General features: G+C 59.9%; 1 protein-coding gene across 1 annotated transcript; it reads left to right on the forward strand.

Annotated features, from left to right (window-relative positions):
• Positions 1-319: 319 nt before the first annotated feature.
• On the forward strand, positions 320-11,344 carry NT5C1A (5'-nucleotidase, cytosolic IA). The gene is made up of 6 exons (XM_038167370.2): positions 320-439; positions 6,266-6,433; positions 7,206-7,335; positions 7,543-7,665; positions 8,113-8,297; positions 8,573-11,344. Exons 1-6 carry the CDS (start codon positions 335-337, stop codon positions 8,936-8,938), a joined length of 1,077 nt encoding a protein of 358 aa, XP_038023298.2. The 5' UTR covers positions 320-334; the 3' UTR covers positions 8,939-11,344.
• Positions 11,345-13,272: the final 1,928 nt, after the last annotated feature.

Below are 13,272 nucleotides of genomic sequence, written 5' to 3' on the forward strand. Positions count from 1 at the left end.
GCCGGCGGAGAGCCCCGTGCTCGGCGTGGAGCCTCGGCGAGCACCCGGGCACCCGCACCGGGCACCGGCAGCGCCTCCCGGTGCCGCCTCTCGCCCCTCCGCGCCCCCCCCCCCGGCCCCGTCCCTGCCCGCCCGGGGGCTGCCGGTGCCCCGGGGCGGCTGCGGGGCGCCCCCGCCCGGCCGTTACCGGGGACCGGGGGGGTGCGGGGCGGCGGCGGCAGCGGTCCCGGTGCCGAAGAGGTTAACCCGGTGGGTTGGAGCCCGGAGCTCCGCGGGCCGCCCTGTTATAAAGCGCCCCGCCGGCAGCGCCCGGTGCGCACGGAGCCGCCGCGCCATGGAGCCGCCGGGCACCGCCGGGGCACCGGGCGCGGCGGGGCGGCCCTGGGAGGACGCCAAGGCTTTCTACGACAACCTCGCCCCCAAGAAGAAACCCAAATCGGTGAGAGCCCCGAGATGCGCCCCCACCGCTGAGGTGGCCCCCAGCCCAGGGAGGGAGCCCCCGGCCCGGGGAGGGGGGTGGCTGCCCGGTACCCCCCGGGTGCGGTGCTCTCCCCGGGTGCTGTGCTCCCTCTGCATGCCCCCTCTCCTCCGGCCCCCTCTCCCCTCCAGGTCCCTCTCCGAGTGCCCCATCTCCTCCAGGTCCCCCTCTGAGCACCCCCCCCCCCCCCTTCCTCCAGGTCCCCTGCGGTCCTTGGGTGCCTGTCTCCTCCTGGTGCCCTGGGCTCCACCTGTGTCTCTCCGGTTTTCTTTTGGTCCCCTCCCAGGGGGTCATCCCCTTACGGGTCCTGGGGGAAGCCCTGGGTGTCTCCAGGTGCCCCCCCTCCTTCACGGCATCCCTGCATTGCCCCTGGCTGCCTGAGGTCTCTCCAGAGCCCCTGATCCCCCGGGTTCCTGCACGTCCCCGGACTGTCCCTGTGTCCCCCCAGGGCTGAGATGTCCTTGTGGAGCTGCTCGGTGCCTGCGAGCTGCCTGTCCCCTGCACCCAGCTGGTGGCCAGGGTCAGGAGGTGGCCGTGGCACAGCAGGGGGACAGCCCGGAGCACGAATCCCTGCCTGGGGGCGCTGGTGCCACCCCGGTGGGCTCCCCCGCTCTGGGAGATTAGAGCAAAGCCTGCGTTATCTAACCAGAGCTGAGCCCTGCTGCGTTTAAAAATGGGAGCTGTGGAAGCTCTGCTGTGTCTCAGAATAGCCGTGGCAGCGCTGTGCTGGCAGCCTGGCGAGGCGGCCGCCGGCTGGCCCTGGCCCCGCTGCCTGCGAGCTGCGGGCACCGGAGCGGGGGCACTGCTGGGGCCGCTGCCACGGGACCTGGGGCACGCAGGGCCTGTGGTGGTGAGGCTCCAGGGGGGGGACCCCCAGCAAGGGGAGCTGGCCAGAAGGCTGCTCTGCAGCCCCCAAGTGGGGGCACCTCCTGCTTCCCCGCGGGGGACTCCCGGTCCATGCTGTCACCTCGCCCTGCCCGTGGGACAGGGGCAGCCTGGTGTTGGGGGGGGGTGCAGCTGGTTTTCTGCCACCCCACGCTCTCAGCCTCCTGCATGCGTTTGCCTGAGCTCCTCCTCAGCCTCTCCTGGCAGCACGCTCGGTGCCCACCGTGCCCGTCTCTGCCGTGTGTGTGGGGAAACTGAGGCACGGGGCATGGCGTGGCAAACCAGGGGCAGAGCCAGGATCCAGGTGCTCAGGCCCCGAGGTCGGGCTGTGCCCCCCATCCATGTGGGACGGGGGCCGATGCCTGCACCCTTCCCCGGGACAGGCTGTGTCCCCGTGCCCGCGGCCGGGCAGCTCGGCTGCCCTCGCACACAGCTGGGCTGCACAGCCCTGCCAGGCAGCTGTCGTGCCCCGTGATGGATGGCTGCTGAGCACTTTTCTGCATTATAAATAATGCGTTCTGAAAACTCAGAAACATCCCAGCCATTGCCCTGAACTTTAATCTGATCCTGAGCAGGGGGCTCGCAGCTCCCAGGGCTTCCTTGTGCCTGCGGGAAATGAGGTTTGCTGCCGGCCGCCTGTGCCCTTGCGGGTGCTGCTGGGTCTGTCTGTCCTCGGCTGCGTCTGTCTGTCCTCCTGTCCTGCTGCTCCCTGCAGGTGGGCTGGCAGGAGGCAGGGTGATTTGGGGCACGTTTTTGGGAGCATGTTCCTGCCTGGGGAATGGGCTAACACAGCATCCCCGGAGCCCGGGGGGCTCCCTGCTTTGCAGGGGTCTCTGCTCTTCCCGCACCCTGGCTCCCACGCCTGCTCCAGCCTCGCTCCTGCCAGCTGGGGGAGGTCAGCAGGGAGCCTTGTCACCCTTCAGCAATGTGGAAAATGTCCCCCAGCATCTCCAGTGACACCGTGTGGGGAGGAGAGGCCAGGCTGCTGGGAGCTGTGCTTTGCTGCTCCCCTTCTCCGGGTGCCCCTCGTCCCCTGCCCCACCAGTCCCCTGTGCCCACGGGGACCCGTCCGGCTCAGGGGGTGCCTCCTGTGCTGGGCTCTCTGTAGGTGTTGGTGCAGTGACTTTTGGGACGCTTTAGCTTGCAAGGAGACCTGTGCCTGACCCCAGCTTCCCTTTTGTGTTCAAGTTTCACACCAGAATTCACCTCCAAGCCTTGAATTTCACCACAAGGTCTTCTGCAGGAGCCAGCCCGGAGCCAGCAGCATCGCTCCGGGGTTCTGGGTGGAGGGAGGTGTGTCCGTGTGTCCCGCAGGACCAGGATCAGCCCCAGGCGGTGCAGAATTACCTGCTGCACCTGCTGCAGGCTGGGTCTGCCTGGCCTCGGGGGGTGCCAGCGGGAGCTGCCGGTGTTGGGGGCACGGGGGGCACCTGGGGTGGGAGGGCACGGCTCCGCTGCGTGGCCTGGGAACGTGTGGGATTTCCAAATGTCTGCCTCTAATCCCTGGGGGGCCGCTGGGGATTTACGTGCGATTAGGAGGGCGATTTAAAGGCCTGCCAGCTGTTGGGGCTGCGGAGGAAAACGTGGCGTTTCCGCTCACTGCAGGACACACCTTTATGTCCAAACTGAAGCGTTTGGGCTGGGTTTGGTGCTTTGAGGAGCTGGAGCGTGTTGGGAGGTCACTTATGTCTGGGGTGGGGTTTGGACCTTGAGGCTGTGCCAAGGGCTGGGCTGTCGGCATGGGTCCCTCCTGTCTGGGCTGAGCCCAGAGATGCACCCAGGGTTATGATGGGACCTTCCCCCCCTGCATCCTGCTCACACCTCTGTTAAACACCTCAATCATCTCTTGGGGGAGCTTCAGGACAGGGCTGGATGTGGCTTCCCATGGGAAGGGAAGAAGGGAGAGGAGCTGACCCTGAATCCCCAGGCACAGCTTCAGCTGGATTCGGCTGAGCAGAGCCCCACGGCCGCTTCCTGGGGGTTTTGTGGGGCACTGGGCTGCAGCAGCTTTGGCTGACCTTGGGTGCTGCTCCGAGGGCACTTGGGGTGCCCAAACCTGCCGGAGCTGGAGGCTGTGTTGGGAGGGGGCCCTGTGCAGGCTCCACGAGCCTCGTGGGACTAAACGTAGCCCAGCAAGGGCTGTGGGATGCACACACTTTCTATTAAAATGAAGGGCATTTTCTCCCAGAAGTGTGGAGTTTCACAGGCAAAATGGGGGTTGTTGGGTTGTTCACAGAGCTCTGGAGGAGGAGTTGAGGTGCTGTGGTTCCCATAGTGCCGTGACTTCCTAACAGCCACTTCTCAAGCGTGGTAATGACCATCTGCAGTACCAGCGGGGATGGAGATGCATCCAAACAACCTCGAGGAGGGAACGCTTCCAAATGAAATCTCCACTTCAAAGCAATGTCAGAATGCATCCCCCCTCCCTGCAGAGCAGAATTGCCTTGTTCCCGAGCAGTCAGCGTTTCCCAGAGCGCAGCAGGGCTGCTGGGGCTGCGAGCTGTGCCGGTGCCTGGCCGAGGCTTTCCTGCAGAAAGTGCTCAAAGGGGCAAAGCCTCCGCGGCGGGCGCGAGCAGGATCCGGCAGGACCCGTTCCCAAAGGCTTCCCGCAGGCGGCTGGGGCTCCGGCAGCCCATGCCGGGGCAGAGGAAGGCCCCGAGCTCACGGTTATTTTTATTGCTGTGTTTATTACCTCTTAAATTAACCTCCTGGAGGCTTGTGCCTTTAAATGGCAGGGAAGGGACCTTGAGCAGCCGGCTGCCGTTGCGCAAGGTGCCTGCGCTCTTGGCCCTGCCGCTGCAAGGTGTGTGCAGCGTGGTGCAGCTTCGGGCCGGGCACCCGGGGGCCCTGCACACACATCCAGCCCCCCAGCACGCCTGGGTGCTGTGTGTGCCGCTGGGCTGCTGTCGGTGCTGGGCTGGCGGGGCAGGAGGTGCTGCGCTGCCACCGGGACCAAACCTCTCCTTACCCGGAGACACCGCGCAGAGTGGCCGCGCTCCTTGCTGAAGGCTAATGGCCGGATGCCCCAAAGCCTTCAGTGGTTATTAATATTAATATTTTCAGGTAATAAATGGGCCATGACACCGGAGTTATTAATTAATGAGGCAGAGTGCTGAGATTTGGCCCATAACCAGTTAATAGCTAACACCCACCAGGCAGCTGAGTGTGCGGTGGGGTTGAGACGCTCCTGGGGGTGATGCTGCTGCTGCTGCTCCACTCCCACGTGTGCTTGGATAACCCTACGTGTCCTGGGGGTTGTTCAGAGAATCACAGATCATTCAGGTTGGAAGAGGCCTCTAAGATCATCTAGTCCAACCTGTAACCCAGCGCTGACAAGTCCACCACTGGACCATGCTCCTGAGTTCTGCATCCACCTGTTTCTTGAAGACCTCCAGGGATGGTGGCGGCTACTGCAGGGCTGCAAAACCTTTTAAGTACAGAAACTTCTCCTGATATCCAACCTAAAAGCTGGGGGGGAAAAAAAAGTCTGCTTCGGGGGGGGAAAAAAAAAGAACAACAAATGCCTCTTTCCCAAAAGAGCTGGTTCAAAAGGGGATTTTATTTCTCTACAAGGGTCCCTCTGGTCACAGCGATGTTCTCAGGCTGAGCTAATCTGTATCTGGTCCTAATCGCCCACTGCTTAATCTGCTTGCTGGGGATTTTGGGTACCGATGCGGCTTCGGAGAGGCGTCAACCACGCTGCAGGGCTGGCCCCGGGCGCTGCCGGTGGGGTGGTGCAGTGCTGGGAATGGCACGGGGGCTGCTGTGAGTCACTGCTGGGCGCGTCTGTGCCGGGCAGGATCGGCAGAGCCAGCGTGGGGCAGAGCGAGCCCCAGGGCAGGCCCAGCCCTGCGGGGAGAGAAGGTCCCCAGTGCGGATGGGGCAGCTCGTCCTTGCCAGGCTGCTGTTGTCGCAAAGCCCAGCCCTCCGCAGGGTGGGAGCCTGAACTTTGGAGCACCTGGGTGTGCGGAGCAGGCTGGAGAAGGCACCCTCCGCCTCCAGGCAAGCGGCATCGCTGGGGGATTACTCACAGGCAATGATCCTGGAAATCACGGAGGAGCTGAGGGCGAGGTGTTTCCGCAGTGCTGACGGCCTGGATTTCACAGGCTCCCTGTGGGGATGTCCCTGAGCACCCCGAGCCGCTCCCAGCAGCGGGGCTGCCTCTGCTGCCCTCCGCCCTGGGATCCGCTCTGCTGGCAGAGGGGATTTTTCTTGGCCATCAGCAATGAGCTGGCTTTCAGACTGCAGGGTGGTGGTGGGGATTAACGCCCTCCAAGGGGAGAGGGAGGACCGGCAGGGGTCAAGAGGAGCCTGACTTTTGTGGTGTCCCCCTCCGGCTGCCAAGTCCCACCGACGGCCCCTTGTTGACTTTGGTGGATGTTGGATCAGGTGCACGAGCATTAATAATAATGACTCATAAATCATGGCTCGCACCACCTGTTTGTCGTGTTTCCGCCCACAATAACTATATCGGGTGTGTTTACACGCTCAGCTGGCATGGGCTGTTCATCACATCTGGACGGCAGCACGGGAGTGCGGGTCTGGCCGAGCCGCAGCGTGTGGCTTTTCCTGGCAGGAGGGAAAAAGCCACACAAATTCCTTCTGCGCAGGGTCAAGTGGTTCTCCTGGGTCTGGACGTGTCCCAGGAGCCTGTTGGCCATGGGAGGGCTTGAACATGGGGCAAGCCTCAGAAAAGGGGCCTTGGGTATCCGAATGTGTGGGGACAGCGCGTCAGGGTGCATGCGGGGCTTCTCCCCTGGGGCAGGGCAGGATGCAGGGGCAGCTGCCTGGTCAGTGCAGCCACCCCAAAGAGGCTGGGCTGTCCTGGTGGGGGCTGGCCGCTGCCTCCAAGCAGGGGGGCCGCCAGTGGGGCTGCCCCCCAGTCTCACCCTTTGCACGCAGCCGAAGCCCGAGAATGCCATCACCATCGCGGTGTCGTCGCGGGCGCTTTTCCGCATGGAGGAGGAGCAGAAGATTTACAACGAGCAAGGGGTGGAGGCCTACGTGAAATACCAGCTGGACCATGAGAACGAGCCCTTCCTCCCCGGGGCTGCCTTCCCCTTCGTCAAGGTGAGCGTCTGCCCGCATAAGCTGAACCCCACCCATGAATTTTGGGGCGAGGGGGCACCGCGGGGCGCTGCACACGCAGAAGGGATGGGAAATGAGGGACGTACCCACACAGCAAGCAGTGCGGATAAACCTGGCGAGGATGTGCTGCTTCCAGGGCTGAGGGAATGCTGAGTGCTCCAGATTGGCCAACGAGCCCGAGAATTGAAGAAATCATCTCTTTGGATCATATCTAAAGCTTCCATTTAGGGAATTTTCATCTCGCTCTCTGACAATAAAATTGGCTGAATTTAGTCCTGCTGCACAGTTGGCCAGTTTCTAATTTTGACATGTCAAAACGAGGCATTTCAAATTTTAAATATGTTTTCCAATTTCTGCCCTGGTTTTGCTGGGTTTGGTGCAGTTTCTTCTGCTGGCCCTCACTGGAGCCATCTCTCACCTCTTCCCGATGAATAAGCAAATCCCCTTGGTGGGGAGAGATTTACTCCCATCCTGACTGCTTGAGAAGCCCTTCTCTGTAACTGAGCTGATGCAATCTCAGCTCCTATCAGAAACTTGAAGCCTTTTTCAGGCAGTGGAAGGGTGGCTGTGTGATTTATTTTTTTTCCCCAGTGCAGCCCCTTTTTTCCCAGCTGAAGCCGCTCGCTGATGTCTGCGTGGCTCAGGGACCAGCTGGGGCAGGTCCCTGGAGTTGGTGACCAGGAGTTGTGCTCGGTGAGGAGGGCAGCAGGGCTGTGCCCGGGGCTCGCTGACCCTCCTGTCCCCGGTGCTGCAGGCGCTGGAAGCGGTGAACACGCAGCTGCGCGAGCTCTACCCCGACAGCGAGGAGCTCTTCGACATCGTCCTCATGACCAACAACCACGCGCAGGTCGGGGTGCGACTGATCAACAGCATCAACCACTATGGTGAGCTCTGCACAAAGCATCCTCTGCAGGTGCTGCCAGCTTTTGGGGGGGTGTTGTGGCTGGGCAGCGGGTTACGGAGATGCTTGCTCCTGTCTCTTCCACCAAATCGTGTGCTGAGCCCGCTCCTCCCGATCTTACTGGGCTCTGAGTGGAAGCTGGCACTTTTTGGGGGCAGCCAGGCTCACCCTGCTGTCCACCTGCCCTCAGATCTGTTCATCGAGAGGTTCTGCATGACGGGAGGGAACAGCCCCATCTGTTACCTCAAGGCTTACCACACCAACCTCTACCTCTCCTCCGACGCCGAGAAAGTGAGTGGGGCCATTGAAGAGGGTGAGTCTGGGGTCCAGCCTGGGGGTTGGGGGGGATGCCCAGAGCCCACAGGGGTCGGTGCCAGGAGCGATAACTCCGGTGTCCCCGTGTCGATGTGCAGGTGGGGTGGCTTGCACCACGTCCCGTCTAGGATGGGATGTCCTTGATGCTCCAAAGAGCCTCCAGTTTCCATGGGGATAAGGCTTTCCTTGGGCTCCACAGCTCTTCTGGTGCAAAGGCGCTGTCTTCCCCCTTTAATTCTTGCATGCAAAGTGAGCGCTGTCATTTCAGTTCTTGTTTTCTCTGTGAGAGGTCTCAGGGCCGAGCTGCAGGCGCTGTTTGGTGCGTGCATTTCCTCCCTGTGTTTGCTTGCAGCCTGCTGTGTTTTGCTCTGCTCCTCAACAGACGAGCGGTGTGGCTGGGTCCTCGGGTAGGTGCCACCTCTCACCGTGCGCTTCGTGTCCCCAGGGATTGCCGCAGCCACCATCTTCAGCCCCAGCAAAGACCTGGAGGTGTCGGAGAACCAGCTGCGGGTGGCGTTCGACGGTGACGCCGTGCTCTTCTCGGATGAGTCGGAGCAGATCGTGAAGGCTCACGGCCTGGATATGTTCTTTGAGCATGAAAAGGCTCACGAGAACAAGCCTCTGGCACAGGTAGCGCTGGGCGTCCTGGCACGGTGCAGCCAGAAAAGGCTCCGGGGGAGAGGCAGCCCGCAGGGACGGCTGCACCATGGGGAGCGCGATGGGGCTGGGGGGCTGGCACTGCCAGGCTGGGGCTGTGGGATGGCTCTCGCTGCCCCTCGGTGCCACTTCTGGGGGGCTGTGGGGACAAGGGCTTGGCCAGCGTGCCCAGCCCTGGTGGGACTGGGTGCCGGGAGCAGGGGTCGGCACGGTGGTCTCAGAGTGACGGCTGCCCCTTGCTCCGGCAGGGCCCCCTGAAGGGCTTCCTGGAGGCCCTGGGGAAGCTGCAGAAGAAGTTCTACTCCAAGGGGCTGAGGATGGAGTGTCCCATCCGCACCTACCTGGTGACGGCCCGGAGCGCCGCCAGCTCGGGAGCCCGGGCCCTAAAGACTCTGCGCAGCTGGGGCCTGGAGACGGACGAGGCGCTGTTCCTGGCCGGGGCTCCCAAGGGGCCGCTGCTGAAGAAGATCCGGCCCCACATCTTCTTCGACGACCAGATGTTCCACGTGGAGGGAGCCAAGGAGATGGGCACCATCGCTGCCCACGTCCCCTACGGCGTCGCCCAGAAGCACAAGCGGCCAGCGCAGGAGAAGCAGCCCCAGAACAGCAAGTAGGGAACAGCACGCGCGGAGCTGGGCCGATCCTGGTGGGAGCCCGGTGCAGGAGGAGGAGGAGGAGGAGGCTGCTGCAGCCTCCTTCAGCCTCGGTGTTTTTGCGGTGTCCTGACGTTGTCCCCTTCCCTCGTGCTGCCTCCCGCGAGGTGCTTCCCCCTTCGTCCGCACTTGCTTCTCTCCAGGACGGGTCTTGGTTTTTGTGCGCTGCTCAGGCCGGGCAGGTTTCACCTTATTGACCCTTCTTCAAACCCCGGGTGATTTCCAAAAGTTTTGATTTAAAGAGCCAATTTTCAGGTTGAGCTGTTGAACTGGAAAGTTAGGAACACACACAAAAAAAAACACCTTTCGTGCAGCTTTGAAGCAAAATGCAGTCCCTTTGCACTAAAGGGAACCCCTAACTTTGTTCCCTTGCTGGAAACCCAAGGGAGATCCGGCACCTGCTCCCCAAGGAGAAAACCTCTCACGGCTTTGTCCTCCCACCAAGGTTTTGTCAGCTGCACAGCTTTTCTTTCATACACTGGAATTCGGAAAAATAGAAACAAACACATATTAAAAAAACAAAACAACAAACATTTATCTGCTTGGAGCTTTGGGCCAGCGTGCCATGGGCCCAGGTTTTTAAATGTGGGTTCCACAGCTGGATGAGTTGGCACTAAAAAAAACATCTCAGTAAGACATCCAAAGCCCAGCTCTTGCGTGTGCCTTCCAGGGTCTGCAGACACAAGCCCAGGGCTTGAGTTAAGGTAAAAGCAGGCCCCAACATATTAGGGACATCATTTGAAATCCATTTAGATAAATCTGCAGAGAATTTCAGCCTTGGGGGTTTAATTAAAGGATTTTTTCCCCTCTCTAAGCTGAGCCCATAGGAATTGGCAATCTTTTTCTCCTCAGCTTCTTAAAACCTCTAGTGTTTCCTAAAATAGACACCTCTGCTCGTGATGCTGTGAGAAAGAACCAAATCTCTGATTAAAAATCAGGAAGAGAAACCAATTGGAGTGCTGCTCCAAAATCCCTGTGAAAACCACACTGACATTACTGCACAAAGCCATGTCCCGAAGGACACACTCAGGATGAAAATGTAAAGAATACCACTGCTGTGTTTTGCTTTATTATTATTATTATTTTTAATTCTTCAAGGCAGAGCATGCCACGGTTGGGCACAAAGGGTGCCCATGGGTATCAGATGGTATTTTCAGTTGCTTCCAACTTTGCAAATGCCTGTTCCATGGGCTGAAGTTTTCCCAGGTGTTTGTCTGTCCCTGGCTTGACTTTGCTTCAGCTAAAAGCTCGGCCTTTCCCAGCCGTGAGGCTGGAGTGGTTATTGCGCTTCTGACAAATGCCCCAACAAGCTAACGATGCCCTCATCGGCCCTGCAGACTGTTTTCTCATTGCACTAAATCCTGCTCTAGCAGTGAAAAACAAATTGCACTTTTCCACTCCCCGACTCCTTCACCTTGACAGACTGTTATTTGTCACACCTGGGTGACAAACGCCTCAGAGGAAGGTCTGAGATCCAAACAAAAAGAAGGCTTGAAAGAAATGAGTATTGCAGTAACACATCTGTTAATGTACAGGTCTATAAAAAGGTCCTGTTTTTTGTTTTTTTTTTTTAATGTGAACCCCAGATACTGGGATCTGAGCGGTATCTCGCAGCCCTTTTTGGCAGAGGCGGGGGATAACAGCCTGGCCTCCCAGTAAACATTTCCAAGGTGTTTCCTGAAGATCCCATTTTGGAAGCCTGGCCAAGCTCAGCTCGCAGAGGCTCCTGCCAGACCGGGAGGTGACGTTGCGAGGGGAACGGCATCACCAGTGAGCCCTCGGGAGGCAAGGCAGGGTGCTGGTGGGGTGGGATGGGATGGGATGGGATGGGATGGCCTTGGGATGTGCAGGGAGCTGGGCACAAGCCCGAGGGCAGCAGCACAGTGTGGGCAGCTGTGTTAGGGACTCTGTTTAGGGTCTGCCTGCTGCCAGGGCAGCTCGGGGGACATGGGGCTCGGGAAACGCTCCCCAGGTGAGATGAGCCCCCTTTGCACCTCCTGCATCCCTTCTGCGCTGGGAGGATTTTAGGATTTTCCCTTCCCGCGATGGCTGCTCCGTTTGCTTTCACCCGTGTGGCTTCCGACGTGTTTTTTCTCCTCCACCACTGACCGGCGGGCGTGGGTTTGCTGCTTGTGTCCTGTCCTCGTGTGCCCGTCCGTGCCGCCTGCCGGGGCTGGCTGTGTCTGAGCGCCCGTGCGGCCGTGCCTTTTGTTCCGCGCTGGCCACCAAATGGACTTCCCTGCTGCATGTCACTGCTGCGAGTTTCACCTCATTGTTCTCCAGTGTTTCTTCTTGTAAACGAACTGCCATGATAATGAAACCCCTTTGGGTGTTTTTCTGTAATAAACTGTGTTGGTCCCAGCCCGACTTTATTGCCGTTCTCACAATGGGGATTTTGGCTCCCTGGTGCAGGCAGCAAGAGTCTGGGGTCCCTGCTTGGGACCTCCCAGGCTTTATGGTGGAGGGATGGGGGTGATTAGAGGAAAAAGGGCCTTTTGGGACTTAAGGGATTTCAGAACATGTAACAAAAGCAGCTACCTGGGAGCTGGAGACTGCTGGGAGTGGTGGGATTCCAAGGCAGAGATGTGCTGTGAAACCTCCCTCTGCTCCGTGAACGGGCTTTTATTGAAACCAGGACTGGTGATGAAGTCCTGGATAAAAATACAATTTGGCAGAAGACTTTTGTCAACTTGATCTTCTCCCAGCCAACAGGTGGGAGGCAGCAAAAGCTTTTTAGAAGAGATTTATTGCTGCTGAAGTACCGGGTTTATCCGAACAGCGACACTGCAGTTCTGGTGTTGGCTCCTCCCCGCCAATAAAGAGAACAGATGGGTTAAGGGGAAGCAACAAATTCTCCATCCCTCGCCAAATATAGCTGAGGAATGTCCATAGGCCCCAGGGCAGCATCTCTGCATGGCCCCCAGCAGGATGTTCTGGAGCAGACTTGTTTGCTGGGGGCACTTTCCCTGTGCCCACCCCCAGTCCTGCCCCTTCGTCCTCCAGCTGCCTGGGGGGAAAATCAAACTCCAGCACCAGTAAGTCCAGTAAGTCCCCCACTGCACCCACAGAAGTCCAGGGGCTCACCAAGCCCGGAGAGGTCGGGATGTCCATGCAGACACCAGGAGCTGGCTCTGATGTCCGTGCAAAGCCACACAGAGCTCCTGGGGACCGGCGTGAGACACGGGGCAGTGCTGGGCAGGGAGGGAAGGGGGAGGGTTTGTCATTGGTGTGCTGCCAGCCTGAGTTTTTGTTTCTGTTGCCTGTTTTCTGAGATTTTTCCTTCATCAGGCATCAAAGGGCTTTGCAGTGAGAGTGCTTTAAAATAAAGGACATGGAGGAGGAGAAAGCGGAGGCAGAACTGAGGGAACATTATGCTGCCTCTCAGCTCTTGTCAGCACAGATGTTCACAAGGTGATCATTGCTGTAAGCAGTAAGAACTGCCTTTCGTGACAAGCCCACGATTTAACCCCGAGAACGTGTGGGGCCTGTAGGTGAGGGTGTGATGCCCCGATGACCATGGCAGGGCAGTTGGGCAGAGTGCAGGCAGGGCAGGGCCTGACCCCTCCCTGCCTCAGTTTCCCCATCACCGTAACAGAGCTCAGAATTATCCAGCGGTAACACCAGGTCTGGAGGGTGACTCCTGCTCCTTGCAGAAGAAAAGCAGAAATCCAGGAGTCCTCCGAAGTGCAGTGAAACCCCACATCCCCGTGGTGATGCCCGTGTGCCCCCTGGCGTGCAGGGGCCATGTGGTTGTCCCCGCAGTGCTGGCAGGGACAGGCTGCACTGGCAGGGCTGCACCTCGTCCCCGCAGTGCACGTCATTTCTGTCCTTTCTGGAGCACAGAACAGGAGCCAACACATGCGGCCAGGGACCCGCAGCCATCGCCGCAGAGTAAAATGTCAGGGCAGGGGAGCCGGTGACAGGATGACAGAAACACCCGGCGCTGGAAGAATAGATGAGAGGACCTGGCGGCAGGAGAACAAGCAAAGGGCACTGGCTATCAGCGCTGGTGGGGCTGTGCCAGGATTTGGATGGCCTGACCGCCTCGTTCCTTCGACACCGCTATTTATAGCAGCGTTTGCTGATGCCTCTGTCACCGGAGCCTAAAATGGTTCCTCCGAGCGGTGCTGGGCTGGCGGGGCCCAGCCGCCTGCGCTGGGGAGGCCACCAACGAAGCGGTGACTCAAAGGGGACGCGTGTGAGCTGCTCCTCGCCCCGCTGATGGAGGCCTGTCCCTCTGCCAGGAGGCAGCCCCGCGCCCGCTGGCTCCTTGCAGCACGCAGCGAGCGCTCCTG

The sequence above is a fragment of the Anas platyrhynchos genome, chromosome 24 (genome assembly GCF_047663525.1).
Source record: "Anas platyrhynchos isolate ZD024472 breed Pekin duck chromosome 24, IASCAAS_PekinDuck_T2T, whole genome shotgun sequence".
Classification (NCBI taxonomy): Eukaryota; Metazoa; Chordata; class Aves; order Anseriformes; family Anatidae; genus Anas; species Anas platyrhynchos.

Bases quoted from the DNA above. Each gene is read 5' to 3' on its own strand.
- NT5C1A (XM_038167370.2), top strand. From the start codon at position 335: ATGGAGCCGCCGGGCACCGCCGGGGCACCGGGCGCGGCGGGGCGGCCC. The intron at 6,434-7,205 runs GTGAGCGTCTGC...CCGGTGCTGCAG, and splicing joins CTGCCTTCCCCTTCGTCAAG to GCGCTGGAAGCGGTGAACAC. The intron at 8,298-8,572 runs GTAGCGCTGGGC...TTGCTCCGGCAG, and splicing joins AGAACAAGCCTCTGGCACAG to GGCCCCCTGAAGGGCTTCCT.